Source organism: Sinohyriopsis cumingii, chromosome 11, assembly GCF_028554795.1.
Source record: "Sinohyriopsis cumingii isolate HCF-2022 chromosome 11, ASM2855479v2, whole genome shotgun sequence".
In the NCBI taxonomy this organism is placed as follows: Eukaryota; Metazoa; Mollusca; class Bivalvia; order Unionida; family Unionidae; genus Sinohyriopsis; species Sinohyriopsis cumingii.
Window position 1 is genome coordinate 64,626,484 of NC_142971.1, and position 21,392 is coordinate 64,647,875.

General features: G+C 34.6%; 1 protein-coding gene across 2 annotated transcripts in view; it reads right to left on the reverse strand.

The window, feature by feature from the left end:
• Positions 1-369: 369 nt before the first annotated feature.
• LOC149788590 (E3 ubiquitin-protein ligase PDZRN3-like) overlaps positions 370-21,392 on the reverse strand; it is a 405,601-nt gene continuing 384,578 nt past the window's right edge. For both annotated transcript variants that reach the window (XM_089974641.1, XM_089974642.1), the window contains 3 exons: positions 15,174-15,287; positions 11,763-11,894; positions 370-8,909 (listed from right to left, as the gene is read on the reverse strand). In XM_089974641.1, coding sequence (XP_089830767.1) covers positions 7,308-8,909; positions 11,763-11,894; positions 15,174-15,287 — 1,848 coding nt within the window. In that variant the 3' untranslated portion in view covers positions 370-7,307. The remainder of the gene's footprint in view (positions 8,910-11,762; positions 11,895-15,173; positions 15,288-21,392) is intronic.

Sequence of the window (21,392 nt, forward strand, 5' to 3'; positions counted from 1 at the left end):
ATGGAATAAAGGGAAATGTGCCATGATTAGTGGTTTATTTTTGTACCATGGTTAAAAAAGGCATGAAAATTCTATATTCCCACATCTAGAATCAACAGTGGGTTACCTCAGTTGTTGCAATGCATCAAATTACCAGTGATGTGTACAGTATAATTATCTATTTATGTAAAAATATTTTTTTATGAACTGCATATACTCAAATTTGCAATCACATAGCATACCAGCAGATTAGAAAATACTGACCTGGACTGGTTTGGTTTGTTCCTTATATATTTGTTATGGTTAGGAAGATGTGTAGACTTTCAAAGACTATAAACAATATTGATTCTAAAATATACGATGAAAAGGAAATAAAAATAAAAATCTCAATCTAGATGAATTATACTTTTATTGGAACAACTTCAATGGTAGAAGGATACAATTTCAACAGGACCAGATTACCATCGGGAGCTTCCACTCATGGGAAATCATACCATATACATTAATATTCCATAGCTATGTACGTCTTATTTTATCTACACTTTTAAATAAATATACATACAGGCATGATCACACAGAGTATTAGCAATACATAAATTTTACAATATGCATGGTACAAAGAATCTTTATCTCATGGATTAGAACACAGCTATTTGCTTAACATCTGCAACTGAACTCTCAGATCCTATCCTGGCTGTGTAACAGGATATATCATCAAGTCCATTACTAGGATCAGTGTGACACCTTCCTCCCTTGCTCAACCACTAGCTATGGTTCTCCTGAGTAATCAAGTGCACGATAGGAAATCAAACATCCATGACTAGGTATACGTGATAGAAATTTTTCCAAGCTTTCACCTCACCATCACTGGAGCTATTTTATGCATTTGTGTTCCCTTAGCTCAGACACCTAATGGAGGTGCTATTACATCACATCATGCACTCATCTGCAAGTTAGGGAATACTGTGTCATGACAAAGAGTAGATGAGGGAGTAACAGACAATATACCCCCCCCATGGTACAGTGTTGCTCCAGACATATGTGTCTTGTGACATGAAGTTCCTGCCTATAAACACCAGTCTCACACACAGATTGAGTAGCAAAATGGCGATCCTGTAACAGTGGTGTACTGTGATCAATAGCAACTTACTGATTTACAATGCAGAGTAACAAAAAATTTCAACACATACACATTTTCCTAAAATATGTTTGTGATGGTCTACAACACAAGCATCTGTATTTACACATTTTTAGCAAAATATATATGGGTACACATGCCCTTACTTTGAGGTATAATTGACTGACACAACTAAACTAATTATCATTCATTTCTAAATAGTAAATCAGAATGGACAACGATACTGTTAACCTCTTGCGACTCTTTGTTTTTTCTAATAACCAAATTGGACTGTGAGGATATATTCCTGTAGCCTAATTAGAATGTAATGATACATTCCAATAGCCCAAATGGACTGTGAGGATACAGTCCTGTAGCCCTATTGGACTGTGAGGATACATTCATATAGCCTAATTAGAATGCAATGATACATTCCAATAGCCCAAATGGGCTGTGATGATAGTCATGTAGCCCTATTGGACTGTGAGGATACATTCCAATTAGACTGTGAAGATACATTCCTACAGCCCCATTGGACTGTGATGATACATTCAAGTAGCCCAACTGGATTCTCAGGGAGGGTGCATTTTTTCCTTCAAAATTGACTGGACAGTGCAATAAATAACAAGGTATCATCTTCTATTGTATGCAATATACAAAGAAAACATAGTAAGAAGTGAACTTACATAGTCATGCAGATCAATGCAAATTAAACAGTTTAATTCACAAAATTTATTTTTTGGCAAAAAAGACATCTATATTATTAAAGTTAATAATATGAAGATAAAATCAGAAGTTGTGTAATTCAATTCAATTTGAAGAAGTGGTCGGTCAAAACATTTACACAATATTGAATATAAAATGATACTATAAATATTAAAAGGCCAGATTATTCTGGTTATCTTTTTAAATTTTAAAATATTTGCTCTTTTTCTTAAATATTTATGTAATTGGGTCTTATATCTTTATACAATATGCATTCAGGGACAAAATGATATCCATCTTTGAAAAGGTTACAAACAGAACAAAGTCCATCATAAATTGGTTTATAGTCTCACCCATCGTCCAACTTCACTTAAGAGTCCATGAGATGATACTCTATCAATTACATTTCTATATTTCAAAGATTAGATTCTGTCCAGGTAAAATTTGCTCCAAAATTTGTAATATTTACATAAAATTGTTCTTGTCACAATCCATCCAACTTTGGATAAAATTATCTGATTGCCTTAATTTAAATAAGTGTAAAATTACGTCAATGTTACAAATCCCTCGATTAACCCAAACTCCACAGAATCTTAATCTTGATAATAAATATTTAGCTAAAAATGCTAAAATTACTTTATTGGGTAAAGCTTCTAAATTGTTCAACATCATTTCCCTTAAACATTGTATGTGTGCATGTGTGTGTGTGTGTGTGTGTGTGTGTGTGTGTGTGTGTGTATATATATATATATATATATATATATGACCCCCTTTGCATCTAGTATATTGAATACCTCACAACAAATAAAATGAAATCTATTTATTTACATGTTGATTGGCAGAAGCTAAGACAGTCTGTTTTAGTTTATTTGAAGAAAGAAGTAATTTGCAAGAAAAAAATGTGGTGCTTGTAACATTTCCAAAAACAGCCCAGTTTTAAGCACATGTGAGTAAATCTCTCTTTTCATGTCATACACGACAGAATTTTGATTGACTTACCTGTTTTAGAATATATTTATTTACATATATCTTAATAAATACTAATAATTTTCGCTACGAACTTGATTCATGCAATTCATTTTAATGATTTTATCTTCATATTTCCCCATAATGGTGTAGATATATCTTTTTTCTATGGATAATGTTTTAATTAGCCTGCTTATTTTATTTGTATTGATCTGCATGCAGATGTAATTTCACTTCTTACTATGTTTACCTCGTATACTGAATACCACAGAAGATGATATATTGTTGTTTACTGATCCATCATTCAATTAATTGTGGAAAAAAAGTATCATCACAGTCCATATGGGTTACTGGAATGTATCCTCACTGTCCAGTTGGGCTACTGAAATGTATCCTCACTGTCCAGTTGGGATAATGGAATGTACCCTCACAGTCCAGCTGGGCTACTGGAATGTATCCACATAGTCCAGTTGGGCTACTGAAATGTATCCACATAGTCCAGTTGGGCTAGTGGAATAAATATAGATTTTTCTACTAGTACTGTAAATAACACAAGAGGTTAACAGAGAGAACCACTGTTCTTTTCTAATTTATTATTGGGAAAGAAATGATAATTAGTTGAAGTTGTGTCAACCAATTATAACTCAAAGTTATTGAAATGTGTGTCAGTACACATTTTACTAAAACAAATTACTTACTTTGTAGTTGTAAACCATCAGGAAATTTGCAAATTTTAGCATATTTTATTGGCCATCGCAGAAGTGCAAAATTCTAGATCAGCATAATAGACATACCTTTTTTTGGACAGAATACATAAAATATGAATATTCTCAGTCTCTGAGATGGGAAGGGAATCAATCATGAATACTGAATTGTCCACTGATAATTGTTTTTAACAAAAGTTGAGGTCAGATGAGTGTCAATTTTACACAAATTGACAGCCAAATTAATCTTAACTTACCAAGAATTAAAGCACAGGGACAAAATTTCTTGAAAAAACTTGAATGCTCTCTGCAAATACAAACCCATACTTCACTGCAGTTGACAGAAATGATAAGATATACAGTACGTGAAATACTAAGTATAGAAAATCTACATGTGCAAGTCTTCAAATGCAGGATTCATTATGAACTGATTTTCAAATGAATGAAAATAACAACCTAAGGCATTAAAAGTACCATGTCTTTCAATATTTCTGTTGTTTTTTTTCTTTTTATAATGAGATCTGATTAGTAGCGAAGGTTAGTACCGATTTCTACATCAAAAATGGTAGACTGACTGTCCCATTAGTCATTCTATTGTCTGTGGTACTTTCAACATCCCTGACTACTTGCAACACTGGATTATATTGTAACACACATGTAACAATTACATCTTAGATATTGCACAATTTGAGGTGACAATTTGCAGTAAGTGGTCCACAGGCATCTAGTCATTTCAATTTTTTATGAAAGCATATACAACTCACTGTACAACAGTATAAACAAATTCACTGACAATATTTTTTTACCTTAATAACAGAGCTAAATTTGTTTTTTTTCTTCTCTTCTTCTGTGACATAAACTATTGAAGTCAAGTTTGCAATGAATTTAATAAAATTTAATCACAAATTTAAAATCTGTTAAGAGTATGTACACAGATTAGACACATCCAAATAATTCTGACCATTTTTGAAATGTTCATCCTAAATGAAGACATATCAAAGACAGTAATTGTATATTAATCTGTGCAAGGTACAAAGGAAAACATGCAAATTGAGGCTTATTATCAAAAGTATCTGTCTCATCCCATTTTTGACAATTAGCAACATGTACATAAACCCTGCATCACTGTTGCTTATAAATCCAATGGACAGTATGCTTATACAGGTGATATAAATTAGTCTTTTGAACAGTAATTACAAAACTGCAAGAGTTCTAAACCTTCAAGATTTTGTAATGCAAAACACAAGCCAATTTTTCTTTTATCCATTAGCAATTCTACCTCCTTAAGAACCATGACGACTGGTTTAAATTAATGTTTATTAGTCTTTAATAAATTTCTTTGACCAGACTGTGGCGGCATTCTTCTACCCCCTGGGACCTTCTGAGGGGCACTTCAAAAGAGGCCTTAGAAAGCAGAAGGTCAATTGATATACATGCTTTTACTGCAGACATAGAATGCCTGTCCCACCCACAGATCATGGCAATGTGTGTACTGCATCTGGATGAGCTTTATTAAGCTCAGTCTTTATTGACTGTGTCAAAAGCATATTGGAATGAACATGCTATTTTTGTGTTAGAGTGGGTCTGCTTTATAAATTTCTCATAATACAGTGATGGGATTATATGAATATATCTTTAGAAAATATTTTTGCAAAAATTTGGGAGGAAAAAGAAGTGGGGTGTAGGTCTATCATCACCAACTTCCGTTTCTGCCCTCAATTAATATTCCATTATCAGCAGCACATTCATAAATATATCTTGTCAAAAAAAAACAATAGAGAGACTTGGGCAAGTAAAAATGAGAAAACATGTTTAAGTCATTAAGTTGCCATCTGCCTAACTGTTGGGGTATATTTTTGCCAGTGTAAATTTATTTAGTTACACATATTTTGAATGTGAGGTGAAAGTTTGTGCTAAGAGAACTGTATGAATATACTCTCATTTGTAAGAAATAGGCAGACTATCGATTTTTGAAGAACTAGCCATATTTCAAAGCACACTGTATCAATAACAATTAGCAGAAAAGGTTTTTTAAGAAAAACATGCCTGCCGTGTTAACAGTCCTCGGCACTAGCATGGCATCACTATGGAGACAACTGACAATTGGGTTATGTGATATGCAGTCGTGATATACACTTATTTAGCTGAATCTTGTTAGCCTTGTTATCATTTTGACCTCTGACCCTCAAATTATTAGGTTTCTTTTATGCCCTAAAAGTTATTCATCCACTAAGTTTGATCAACCAACTTATTCTAGAAGGTTATGGTGCTAAATTCATACATTCATCAATAAGTCGGTTCTTTGTGGAAATGTTACAGAGTCTACCTTATTAGGTAAACCATTTCTCTTTCTTCCATTACAGTCAACTTCGTCTTGGACCTTTCAAACTCAGAACTGACAGTCTTATTATTTACTCAAAGAGAACGCCATCTGCAGACTTTTATGAACGTGCATGGTCATGAATTTAGGGATTGGTGCATAATCATTTTTCATGTTTTCAACCTAGACCTTTGACTTTCTTACCCCAGACTCAACAGGTAATTCTTATTCCAAGTCATTCAAAATATTTAGTCCAGGTCTGTGATAATGAATGAAAGTTATTATGCGGAATCCATTTTTCTTCTTTCATTAAATAACATTAACATCCAACTCATTTTACCCAAAATCAAAAGGAATTTTTTTTTGTTACATGATCAAGTACTATTGCCATTGTGCAGAAACCATTTTTCTTCAGTTATAGTGACCCTGATCTTTGGTCTTTTACCGCAAAACTGATAGACTTTTTTGCCTGTACAAGCCATCCATAAAGTTTGGTCTATGTCAGTAATGTAGGACTGATGTAATTGTGTTAAAATTGATGTTATTTTTTAGTCACAGTGACCTTTTGACCCCCAAAAGAACTGGGCTCTTCTTACACTAAGTGCAATCCATTTCTACATTTGGTAAAGAAAAATAGTGTAAAACTTAATTTACTGTGGAGAAAGAAAGATAAATGGTGTAAAACAATTTATTGTGAAGAAACAAAAAAGGTAAAAGGAGTAAAACTTAATTTACAGTGGAAAAACAAAAAAGGTAAATTATATATGTACAGATATCATAACATTATATGTTCTGATGTTTTGCCGGCACACTGAAATAGAAATATGCTGTGCAATAATTTGTGTGTACTTTATTTCCTTTTTTAACTGGTTTCTGGTTTATAACCTTTAGTATGTTGAGATTAAAAAGGGTTGTGTTTTTAGACAATCTGTGATTATGCAAAAAGGGTGTTGCATTGTTTTCCATTTCACTATCAGCCTTTCAAACCTGAATCATTTGCAATGACTGAAATCCCTGAAATAAAGTCCAACTAAAAGCAAGACAGATCATGAACTAATTAATACCCTACAATATCCAATTTACAAGGCTTCATAAATAACCAAAAAATAATTTACCTGAAAATTTATACATACTGACTTCCATATTCATTATATATCTGATTATTTCAAACACTGGTTTCACCAATTTAACATTTCATAATGTGTTTGTAGTTTCTACGATGAGTAATGCATTTTTATAACTCTACATTTACATGAACATATATTTAAATATTCATATGAATTTAACACTTTTCAACATAGTGTACTTTTGTAGTTCTTTGCTGGAGTATTTATTCTCACTGACCATTCAGTCAACCTAGTTACGTCCAAAGCTGAGTGACTTTTAATTAGACACTGATGGCATGTTCTTTCTGACACTCAGTTTTAACAGTCTTACAGGTCGTTTTACAGCACTGAGAATGTTTACTGTAACCAGGCCATAACAATGAATAACAAAACCTAGACTTGGGTTACAATCAAACGGTTGTAACAGAAAGCAGAGGATGATAATTTTTTCCATCCCCTCCTCGGCTTCCATGGGCCAACATCTCCTGTACTGTAGTAAAATCATCTAACACTCTCTTTCCTTTGTGTTTCATCATCTTCCTGTGACTCAACTCCAAAATGTTCAACTCCTTTTTTTCATCAGCCTCTTTAAGAGTCTCCATCTTTGCTTTAATCATCAACTCCCTTCTCTTTTTATGATCTCTGGCCTTCTCTAAATGGCGCTTTCGTTCCTCCTTTGTCCAGTAGCGACCAGTCTTTAACTCACTCATGGCATCATCATCTGTTGTCATACCACAACGTTCCTCGTTGATCTTTTTTGCTCGTTCTTTGAGAAGTTTGTTTCTTACTGGTCTCCTTGTTATATAACGTGAGCCATCAGGTCGGCGTTTAACGACCCACTCCATCTGCACCGAACTGTCTGGTGGTGTGATATTTTGGGAGGGAGAATCACTATTATTTCCTGCAGTAGAGCCACTACGTTTAGGAGATGATGTTAACTGTTGTGACTGTTGTTTTTTGTCTCCTGTTCCTCGAAATCGTGCTCTCTGATCCAGCTGCTGCTGAAACAGTTTTTGTTGTATCTGAATTGTGTGTTGTAGATTGGCCTTGTTGGTGTACATCACATCTGCATACTGCATGTACAGGTCCTGGAGTGATTCCCCCATACCCACTTTAGCAGGAAGCTCTTCTTTCTGCTCAATCGACAAGTGATTAGCATCAGGTTTGTTATTTTCTGAACCAGAGCATTGACGCAATTGTGATGGAGTTTGTGTCTGTTTCTCAGTATCACTAAGGGATGGGGCTGAACTTGTATCAGGGGGAGCTAGGCACAACAGAGAGTTTTTAAATCCCTTGTCTCCTTCATCAGATGTTTGATTTAACTCCAAAGTAACAGGCAGGGGTGTACTCCTGCAACTTTCTCCAGAATTATAGGCACTTGTTGTGGAAGGGTCCTTCTCCTTATCTATACTCTTACCCTGTGGTGACTGCTGGACCGTTTTGGGGCTGGGTTGATTCTCCTTTCTTGCCCAGTTCTCTGGAGATTCTGATACTATTGCATGTTTCACATATTCCAGTCGTGTTCCCATTCTGGGCACACTGCGAGGAGTCCGATACGTGTCACTCTTACTGGAGTCTTTGGGAGAGGGCTGAATTTTGTTCCTCTCCCGAATGTGATTATCAACAATTTCCTGACACTCCAACTGAATATTCTCCATTTCTTTGTTTAAAAGAGCCAGTTCTCTGTCAAGACTACTCTCCGAGTCCTTTCTCGAATTCAACTTGGGGGAATTCAATTTTTCTTGTCTATTATTATCACAGCAATGTTTCAATGCTTCTCTGAATTGTTCACACTCTACAGCAGGTATATCATTTTCCATAAAATCATGCGAATCCCGAAGGTCATTTGAAATAACACTGTCATTACTGTAGTGAGCATCTGATTGGCTGAAGCTAGAGTAGTGGGCCTCTGATGATTGGTTAATTCGGCAGTAGTGCACATCTGATGAATCGGCATGGGGCCTCAGTTTGGTGTTGGCTGGAGAGCTAGTACACTCTGTGTCAAAAGCCTCCTGAAATACAGATTTTTAACAATAAAATACTTTACACAAATAAATACCAAAAGGTAAAAATTAGAGATTAATGATGCCTGCATGCTACAAACCTTGGGCCAAGGAAATGTGTGAGTGTGATTTGGATTTTTAACATAGCTTTAACAATTTTTCAGTCATATCGCTATAATGTTTGCAGTGTGGCAGTTTATAGTGATATCTAGAACTGGAACATCATGCAGCAGACATGTAGCATGATGTCCCACCCTGTCACATTATCCTGACACCAGGCCAACCAGTCCTAACACTAACCTCTTAATGCTGAGCACCAAGCAAGGCAGCTGTTAGTACCATTTTTATAAGTCTTTGGTATGAATTGGACAGGGTTCAAACCTGTGATCTCCCACATATGAGTGTGAATGCTCTAACAACTTAGGTGAACAGAATAGTCAACAACAGAAATGTACAATGCCTAAGTAGTAACAGCAACAATAATGTACAATGCCTATATAGTAACAACAACAATAATGTACAATGCCTAGGTAATAACAACAATAATGTACAATGCAAAAACAGTAACAACAATAAAGTACAATCCAAAAGCAGTAACAACATTAATGTTCAATGCCTAAGTAGTAACAACAACAATAATGTACAATGCAAAAGCAGTAACAACAACAACAATGTACATTGCAAAAGCAGATTAGCTAAATTTAAATCAATTATAACAGCATGACTGGTTTAAATTCAATGCTTTTTTAAACAGTGGACTTAAAAAGTCCAAACTTGGAAATTTTCTTCTTGTATCAAATGTACAACCAATGTCAGTTGTGATTCATAGAAATTTTATGTATTCACTTTAACTTTGCTAACTAAATGGAAAAAAGCTGCTACAGTCCAATTTACTGTATATAATTGTAATAATCCAACTTACTGTGCATAACTGTTATAATCTAACTTACTGTACACAGTTGTTATAGTCCATCTTACTATATATAGTTTATATATTCCAACTTACTGTATATAGTTGTAATAATCCAACTTACTGTATGTAACTTATAATCTAACTTACTGTACATAGTTACAGTCAAACTTACAGTATATAGTTGTAATAACTTACAGCTGTGATAGTCAAACTTACTGTACATAGCTGTTATAGTCAAACTTACTGTACACAGTTGTAATAGTTCAACTTAAATTTGTAATAGTTCAACTTACTGTATATAGTTGTCATAGTTCAACTTACATTTGTAATAGTTCAACTTACTGTACACAGCTGTAATAGTTCAACTTAACATTTATAATACTTCATCTTACTGTATATACTTATTACAGTCAAAGACTAAATACTAAAAATCTCATCAAGATTTAAACAAATAACATCAGCTTGCTATTAAATGGAGTTAGCAACAAGATGAATAAAATAGTATAGCTACTGACTGTTAATAAGAGTATACAACTGAGACAGCCATACTTACTTATCTATATAGACATATCTCTCCACATTAAATCACTGAATGTAAAGTCCGTTATCTGATACAGAAACTAAGACAAGCTGCTAAAATCAGAGGTCTTGACTATCCAGCCCAGTGGGGATGCATGGGCTCTACCCCTCCCTCCAAAACTGACTGTATCAATACACATAGCACTGATTCCTGGCTGTGTTATCTGGACATTCTCAGGTGCTGAAAGAAACATCTTCTCCCCTACTGTCTGATTTACAAGACAAAGAACCCCCCATCAATGTATCTCCTTCCCACCAAATCACTTAGTAGCCACCAAATCTAGCCTATCTTGCATCAGACTTCAAGCCTATCATTCCCTGGAGCTGCCAGGTGACCCATAGGAACTAAAATGAAAAGGGGATTCACAGCACCAGCCAAAAAACATCAAAGACCCTGGTAATGTTTACAAACTAAATACTGTGTCAATTTGATGTTGATGGAAACAGTGGCTTCTCAATCTAGGGGCATTACTCCAGCTTCCTACTGGGAAGGGTATTAAGAAAAGTCAGGGTTCTGTGGATGTGAAAACAGCACCAAATATGAATAGGCCAACATACTTCTCACCTTCTATCACTAGTGGTTTTGAAAATAAACTGACCCATCATGTCAATTTTAGGCTCCATGCAGCTGTTGATAAATCCATACATCCTGGCAAAAAAGCCAGTTGCATGACCAGTTTATGATGGGCCCACTGTAAAAGGATTTTCATGCTAAGTAAAAATTTGTATTAAAAAGGCATTTTAAGAGACTATGCAATTTTTGTCCTTTGTACAGAGCTGTAATATATAATTGGGAGGAGAAGGAGTTAATATACATTGTCCTACCTGATGTAACAGATTATATAAATCCATATGTAGTCAAAATTTATCAAAGTTCTTCATATTGTGTGTGTGTGTATGTTTGTGATAGCTGTTACTTAATGATAGCTTTAACATCAGGAATCACTGAGTGATCTGAAAGCTTTGATGCACAGCCTCCATGCACAAGTGAAAGCAAAATAAGTGATTTGGGTTTCAGGGTCCTAGTGGTTGCGAAGTGTAAGCCATATAAGTGATTTGGGTTTCAGGGTCCTAGTGGTTGCCAAGTGAAAGCAATTCAAGTGATCTGGGTTTCAGGGTCCTAGTGGTTGCTAAGTGAAAGTCATATAAGTGATCTGGGTTTCAGGGGCCTAGTGGTTGCTAAGTGAAAGTCATAAAAGTGATCTGGGTTTCAGGGGTCTAGTGGTTGCTATGGTTGCTTATTTGCTCCTGGGATCTTCATAGTACTAACCAGGACTGGGCACATTAACATGCACAGACAAATGGCATGAAAGAAAATGGCCCATTTCAAAATACCTGCAAAATGGTAATTATAGGCATCCTAGACTCACCTGCTCTGAACTTTCATCATTCTTGGTACTTTCATCAGTTCTGCCCACACCACTGTCCTTTTCATGTTTGTGGGAAGAATTCTCTGTTGTACCTGTATCTGTGGTCCCTCCCTCTTCATCAAAATGGTGACCCTACAAGACCAGAAATGTAAACATGACTAAACAGAATATATTACAGTAAATATCCTACATTATAATTTTTTACCAACTCTATTGTACTTAACAAACACAGAAAAATCTGCCTGAAAAGGACAATTGATTTAGAAAGGAAGTTACCAATAAACTAATAGCATACTTTGTACCACTGGACAATATTCTTTCATATATATATATATATATATATATATATATATATATATATATATATATATATATATATATATATATATATATTCTTTCTTTGTTGCTGAGACCGCTCCAGTGGCCTAGTGGTTCGAACATCTGCCTCAGATGTGGGAGGTTGTGGGTTTGATCCCCAGTTGAGTCATATCAAAGACTTACAAAAATGGTATTAAGACGTTAGTGTTAGGACTGGACAGCCTGGTGTCAGGTTAATGTGACTGGGTGTGACATCATGCTACATGTCTGCAGCATGATGCCCCAGTGCTAGACATCACTATAAACTGTCACAAATTGTTAAAGCTACGTTATAAATCCAAATCATACACTCATACAGACACTCACACAGACACACACACACACAGACAGACACACACACTTTGTTGCTGTTTTAGGTACTATTTTCTATATCTGTTTCTGTTACAGTTATTAAAACATAAGGCAATATTTCTGAGCTTTCTATCGTCAAGTTTTGGTGAAAAAAGTAGAAACAAATTAACTGATAAAAACTCTCTTTCTGATAACAATGACGAGGGATGACGGCAAAAACACGGTTGACCAAGACCACCACTAATATTTTCTCAACCAATGAAAATATGTTGGTTCTCACATGTGCCCCATGTGAGAAATGATTTTTTAAAATAATTGTGACACTATCAACTACTGTAATTGTTCAGTTCATAAAAATGGTTGTTATTCTATTGCTAACAAACAGCTTGTGATAGTATTAACTAATATTTCAGGCCCCCAGTCTGCTGTTTTTCTAACAAAGGCAAACAACTACTCCTTGTGACTGTTACTGTGATTAGTATACTTCTGCTGCTGTTGTTTTCTTTCTCCTGAGCTTGCAAGTGGTTCACCTTATTCCTAATACAGCAAGCAGACTGAGAGAAGAGAAGCTGCTGAAATGCAGTCCCTTGATATAAGGGGTTACGCAGACCTACTTTATTTGAGCTGTTTAGGAATTGACACTATTCAATCAGTCTTCTCAACCATGTTTTTATCTACATGCATAACATCTGGGATTCAGGTAAAAGCATAATACATGGCTAGAACTGGAATGGAAATTGAAAAGCAAAGTAACAAGTCTAACAGGGGCCATAACTCTGGATAATTTAGCTGCAAAACTGAACTTAACCTAGGTCTTTCTAATGTAAGACCAATTTGTTTTCAATCCACAAATTATTAATGAGTTAATAGTGCTGAGTTGATCTTCATGACAGATGCAACATAAAAAAAATGGACGGATGTCCATGGTTATATGAACCCTTCATATGTCCATGAGTAACAGTCTATGATCTCTTCATATATATGGCACGTCCATGGGTAACAGTCTATGATCCTTTCATATATATGCCAGGTCCATAGGTAACTGTATATGATCCCTCCATATATATGACAGGTCCATAGGTAAGTGTATATGATCCCTTCATATATATATATATATATATATATATATATATATATATATATATATATATATATATATATTGCATGTCCATAGGTAACAGTCTATGATCCCTCCATATATATGGCATGTCCATAGGTAACAGTCTATGATCCCTCCATATATATGGCATGTCCATAGGTAACAGTCTATGATCCCTCCATATATATGGCATGTCCATAGGTAACAGTCTATGATCCCTCCATATATATGGCATGTCCATAGGTAACAGTCTATGATCCCTCCATATATATGGCATGTCCATAGGTAACAGTCTATGATCCCTCCATATATATGGCATGTCCATAGGTAACAGTCTATGATCCCTCCATATATATGGCATGTCCATAGGTAACAATCTATGATCCCTCCATATATATGGCATGTCCATAGGCAACAGTCTATGATCCCTCCATATATATGGCATGTCCATAGGTAACAGTCTATGATCCCTTCATATATATGGCATGTCCATAGGTAACAGTCTATGATCCCTCCATATATATGGCATGTCCATAGGTAACAGTCTATGATCCCTCCATATATATGGCATGTCCATAGGTAACAGTCTATGATCCCTCCATATATATGGCATGTCCATAGGTAACAGTCTATGATCCCTTCATATATATGGCATGTCCATAGGTAAATGTATATGATCCCTTCATGTATGTGGCAGGGACATGCATAACATGATATACTCTCTTTATATATACAGCAAGTCCTTGGGTAACAGTATATGGTCCCTTCATATATGAATGTGGCAATCCATGGGTAATGGCATATGATCTCTTCATATATATGGCAGGGACATATACAAAATTTCATGCTACAGTTTATATGTATGTACAGACCAGAAAAATATACTGACTGTTACCTCATTTAAACTGAAGCATGATAGCTGAAAAATATACGAGTAGAAAAAGCAGAAATATTTGTAAAATACTTGTTAAGAGACTGTGGAGAAGAAAACAAGTTGTATGAATTTATATAATTATCCCATAACATGACACTTTTCTAGGCCATTTTAACTACATGTAAATGTTAATATTATTTATTTGTATGGATACACATTCTGAACTGGTTTTATTTCTCCAGGGCAACCATATTTCCACAAGTGGGTCAAAAGTAGGTTACATTTTTTTATGTCTATCATGCATTAGATGTCTGCAACTAAATGCTTTATATATATGTAGTTAACACAGAGCCATTAACTTTTTATGACATATATAAAGATTCCTAACTCATCCACGTCTAAATTTAATAGAACATCATAAAGTCAGTTGAAAAAAAAATCATATAATCCCTTAACTAAAATATCACAATTCCCTTTAACAGTCCCTTTAATAAAATATCATTTAGTTTCTTAATAAAAAATCAAACAGTCCCATTAAAGAAATATCATACAGTCCCTTTAATTAAATATTGAAGTCTCTAAAAATTGAAAAAAATTCAGTCAGCACAGATTAAACAGGAATCTGATGCTTTACTTAAAATGCTTAATGAACATCTCCAAGAGAAAATCACTGCTGAAATTATTGAATTTATCAACAGATATTGACATGTATGGTAAACAAATGATTAATATTAAGCATTCCACTACAAATTACGTAAGGTTAACCAACCCTTGCTAACATGCTCGCCATAATTTGCATGTTATCATGGTGATGTTTCTCCAAAATATCCATTTGTAAGGCATCAAGCACCATATTGTGTTCTTCCATAAAGCCATCATCAAACTGAAAATACAATACAATATCATAAAATTAACATGCTCAATGAAAACAAATATAGCATCCGCTGAGGTGGTGTGGGTTTTTCCCCAAGAACAAGGTTGTTGATATCACTGCTTCCTTGCTCTTGATAATTCATAATTATTAGAATTTTCCTTAAAAGCATAAATAAGTTTGACATTTTCTGCAATATCCCACTACCTTCATCTGCAACTACTATTGTAGAAGCTCTGATGTCACTAAATGGTGCTCTGTTGATGCATGTGATGTATGCATGTCAGAGTTGCTTCCCTTAAATCATTAGCGGCAGAGTTTGCTATCTTTCCTTGATATTATGAACACCCAAATTTGTTTGAGTCTATTAAACACATCATGATTTGTTCAAGTCCATTAAACACATCATAAACTGAAAAGGAACAGGTGAAAGAATGCTCAATACTGAAATGAGGTAACTGGAATAAGCTTAACCATCATAGTAGGTCTGTCTATAGATCAAATGATGGTCACCAATTAATGGTGGGTACAAGTTTTTGGACTGGAATGCAACTTTTCTAAGACAGCTGATATTACTTTTTATCACCAGGAGTTGTCTGTGTACAAATTGTGGATTAATTTAACACTTCAATTTATGTTATTTCAGTCTGGACTTGCCTTGCCATAATTGCTATCTAGAGATCAAGTTTCCCCATCCAAACCCTGATTAGGAAAAAAGGTTGCTGCAAGTCACCCAGGCAAGCCTCACTGTCTAGACAGATTGAAAAGCTTTGCACAAATGTTTGATCCTAAATTTCTTTTAGATTAGCAAGAAGGAAACAATGAGCTTGCTTTTAATCCCATGTGGGATTAGAGAACTGTGTCAGATGTTTGCTACACTGAACATGGCAGTGAGCAATCCACAACAGCTCCTGTATCAGTCCAGTCAGTTCAATTTATGACATGTATAACTTGGGGGGAATTTTTGGGCCAGACACTGAAGGCAGTAATTTCAAATATTTTGTTTAATGATATAATAAAACTTTGATAAAATGATATAGTGACTGGTATGTAATATGGATCCAGCTTTATAATTTTAATGACTGCTACAATAAATCAATACCATAATTGCAACAAATACATTGTGGAAAGCATTAGGGCATGCAATGATTTTTCATGGATTCCAACACAAAATTTCACATCAAACAACTTTTTTTGTTATTAGGAAGGGGTTGCAGTACTAGGTTGGGGAGGAGTGGGGCCATAGTGGCTGAATTTCTTACTTTGCTACTGCAAAGAACACAACATGGCTGGTGCATTGCAAACACCCCCTCCCCCCACAATGTCTAACATAGATGAAATCCATCGTCATTGTTTCTCATAAACTGTTAAATAAAGACATGGTTACTCAACTTTTTTTTTCTGTGGACCCTACATTTTGGGGGCCAACTTATTTTTAAAAATTTCAAAAAAGAACAATCATTTAATTAATATCAAAATTAAATTTAGCAAGTAAATGGTGTTTATTTTCCAGGCTATACTGCATTTAAATCTGTGAAGACAAAAAAAAAGTTGGTATCAACCTAAGTAGAACTTTTATTATGAAGTTTTTGTTGCAGATATTGAGGACCCATTCTGTAAATTCAAACAAGATCAATCTCCAATTTAATCATTTGCATGCATGTCATTAATTTATGTTCTTGAGGTTTATGTTCTGATGATCATCCCCACCCCTCTTGACTCCTAATCATACCTGATGATCACCCCCCCCCATGATTCCTAATCATACCTGTGATTTGTTTGTGCCAAATGGAAACTATTAACCATCTACAATGAATGCAACATTTGTCAAGTTCAAGAACCCCAAAAATTGTAATGCATCTGATTTAAAATAAATGTTTATCTGTTGATTTAGTGTCATGTAATCAAGGAAATAAACTGGAATTACCTTGCATTGCCAAATAATTAGTCTTTATTTTACAATAAATTACGCATAAAATCATATTCCAACTGCCTTCACTAATTCCAAAACATTTTCTTATTTTTAATTCCTTTGCCAAACTGAAATGTTACTCTGAAGTCCAAGGGAGACAAATCTAGGAGGATTATATCATGTGTTACAAAGGTGAGAATAGTGAATTTGAACAGTTGCAGACCAGGCAGACAACACTGTTGAAGCACCAGCTGTTAAAAAACTCACTGCATTTAAACAATAATAAAGACCAAGCAGACAACAGTGTTGTAACATCTTTTCCTTATCAATAGATCCACTGCATTTCAAACAACAATTCACAAACTGTTACACATGGAAGCTTCTTGAACATGGAATATAAGATTAGAATACCAGTCTTTCTATGACTGGCAACACAAGCAGTACATGGCAGTCAGCACTGATCATTCTGAATAAGCCAAGCCTACCTCTCTACATCAAAGAACTCACATTTTATCTTTCTAAACATGCTGTTGGAAAAAATGTAATCAATGACTTCTTCAACTGAACTTGGTACAAAGTACAGCACATGTGAATTACATCCATACAGATACTGTCAAACAAACACAGCACACTATACAAATGCTGACAAACAAGAATAGCACAAGCAAAATTACATCCATAGAGATGTCAGACAAGTATAGAAAAAATAAATTACATCCATACAGATACTATGAGACAAGTATAGCACAAGTGAATTACATCCATACAGATAATATCAGACAAGTATAGCATGAGTGAATTACATCCATACAGATACTGTCAAACAAGTATAGCATAAGTGAATTACATCCATAAATATACTGTCAAACAAGTATATCACAAGTGAATTTCATTAAACATACTGTCAGACAAGTATAGCACAAGTGAATTACATCCATACAGATACTGTCAGACAAGTATAGCACAAGTGAATTATATCCATACAGATACTGTCAGACAAGTATAGCACAAGTGAATTACATCCATACAGATACTGTCAGACAAGTATAGCACAAGTGAATTACATCCATACAGATACTGTCAGACAAGTATAGCACAAGTGAATTACATCCATACAGATACTGTCAAACAAGTATTGCATAAGTGAATTACATCCATGCAGATACTGTCAGACAAGTATAGCACAAATTAATTTCATAGAAACCTACTGTCAGACAAGTATAGCACAAGTGAATTACATCCATACAGATACTGTCAGACAAGTATATCACAAGTGAATTTCATAGAAACCTACTGTCAGACAAGTATAACACAAGTGAATTACATCCATACAGATACTGTCAAACAAGTATAGCATACATGAAAAAAACTTCCATGCAGATGCTGCCAAATAAATACAGCACAAGAGAATTACATCCATACACTTTCTGTCAAACAAGTTTGTTCATATCAATATCAGTCATGAGTACAACATGACATAAATTACAAAAATGTATCATAATCAATAATTCCTAATCTTCATCAGATGTACCATTTTGTTCTAATCTTTTTTTCCTAAAGCAATTACGTCAGACTGTTATGGGATTTCCAAATATGCAAATCATCAAAACAGAATCACAGGGAAACAAATGAGGTTAAATTTATTTGCAACAATCATGGGCCAATCATGTCCATTAGGACTTTTTTTTATATATCTATAAATGATCACTGAATAGGAATGTTTTCAAAATAGATATGCTGGATGCACAGGCATAAAAACAGACAACAAGAATGGGGAAGACAAGCCTGTGTTTTAATGTCTGTATGTATGCTGAGGATTTCAGAATGTTAATTTTAGTTTAGATCTCAAAAGTCTGTTTTAGTTTAGATCTCAAAAGTCTGTTTTAGTTTAGATCTCAAAAGTCTGTTTTTGTTTAGATCTCAAAAGTCTGTTTTAGTTTAGATCTCAAAAGTCTGTTTTTGTTTTAGTTTAGATCTCAAAGGTCTGTTTTAGTTTAAATTTCAAAAGTCTGTTTTAGTTTAGATCTCAAAAGTCTGTTTTAGTTTAGATCTCAAAAGTCTGTTTTAGTTTAAATTTCAAAAGTCTGTTTTAGTTTAGATCTCAAAAGTCTGTTTTAGTTTAGATCTCAAAGGTCTGTTTTAGTTTAAATTTCAAAAGTCTGTTTTAGTTTAGATCTCAAAAGTCTGTTATAGTTTAGATCTCAAAGGTCTGTTTTGCCAGCTCTTCTTATACATTGCTAGTCAAAGAGATCCATCATGATTACATGTAAATTAAATTCCATATGCACACTGGGATTGATTGAATGGAGGGTAAACCACATCATGATTCCAGTCAAATCACTCCAAGATAATGCAAAGTCTCGGTGTGCAAAGATGAAATAAAAGTATCCTCCGATTTGTTATTTCTAATACTGTTACACAAATGTCAAGATAAATTCTGATACAAGACAGTACTGTGTTCCTGTGGAAAGAACTCAGAGAAATTAAGTTAGTCTTGAACTTTCTGGTCTGTGTATAAATTGCCAGAATTTTTCTTGCTCAAAAGTAAAGCCATTGGAATTTGTCTGTTATCACATTACTCAGACCATGATGCAAAGTTTTTAGAAAGTTAGTATCCTATTAACTTTATCTATAACAGCAGCAAGAAAAAAAATTCATGCAAGTTATCTAAAACTGGCAATCAACATTTCACATAAGGTATCTCAAGCAGTCATCTAAATATCATCAAAGGTATCTCCAACAGTCATCAAGATTTCATGTAAGATATCTCAATATTGCATCAAGATTTCATGTAGATTATCTCAGTCATCAAAATTCCATGTAAGGTATCTCAGTCATCAAGATTTCACACAGAGTATCTCAGTCATCAAGATTTCATACAGAGTATCTCAGTCGTCAAGATTTCATGCAGATTATCTCAGTCATCAATATTTCATGTAAGGTATCTCAGTCAACAAGATTTAACACAATATCTCAGTCATCAAGATTTCATGCAGATTATCTCAGTCATTAAGATTTCATGTAAGGTATCTCAGTCATCAAGATTTCATGCAGATTATCTCAGTCATCAAGATTTCATGTAGAGTATCACAGTCATCAAAATTTCACAGAGTATCTCAATCAAGATTTCATTCAGATTATCTCAGTCATCAAGACTTCATGCAGACTATCTCAGTCATCAAAATTTCATGTAAGGTATCTCAATCATCAAGATTTCATGTAGAGTATCTCATATAATGTACCTTCAACAGAAATCATGATAGTTTCAAGCTGAACACAAACATACAACAACACAGTAGGGCCACAGGTATGAAAGACATTGCTTTTAGCATCACCCGTTGGTGGTAACTTCATTATGCAATAGAACTATTGTGCAACAGTAATACTGCCACTAATATCCTCAGATCCTTGAATACAATACTGTTATCCTGTATTGAATACAATACTGTTATCCTGTATTGAATACAATACTGTTATCCTGTATTCTCTTGATGTAGACCAAACTAATTTGAGTGGAGATAAACGGCTTTTAGCTTATCTTTTAATCCTGATAGAGTAATAAATAGATCTGATTGGGCCATGTATATGTGCATTAGATTAAGAGAGTGGGTACTGGAATATTGAATACATTGATACACTGACCCCCTTCAAAGTATCCAAGCTGTTTTGACCCAAACAATACATGGGTCACCTATGATGGGGTGTGACTCAAATCTGCAGACAGACTGACTGTACATATTAAAATTAAATGTAAGTAAATATCTTCAGACTAAATGAGCAGCTCCCTGATTCTTTATAAGAAACAAGCCTATCTGGGGGAATGCTGTGGACTTTTCAGCTCACAGCATCCCAAATTTCACATCAAAGGAAATCCTGAGTACTTCTTTCAGGTGTAGAAGAACTCTTGATACTGATTCCCTCCCCCATCCCAGGGTGCCATGGGTGCCTGTAACCTAGATAAATCCATTTCAGCAGATAGTAATGGCTAACTCAGCTGTTTATGGACTCTTTATGGTTGAGTAACAGATTATTTGCAAGTGCCTTACACATCTTACATTAATGCACAGAACTGATTACAGGCAGCTCTTCATGTTATTATTTTATGTACATAATCAACATTGATAAGAGAAGCTGTTTCAGTCGAGTTGAATTTCCTTCCTTCTAAGTTTTGATATCTTATAAATGTATGAAGTATTACCTCGTAC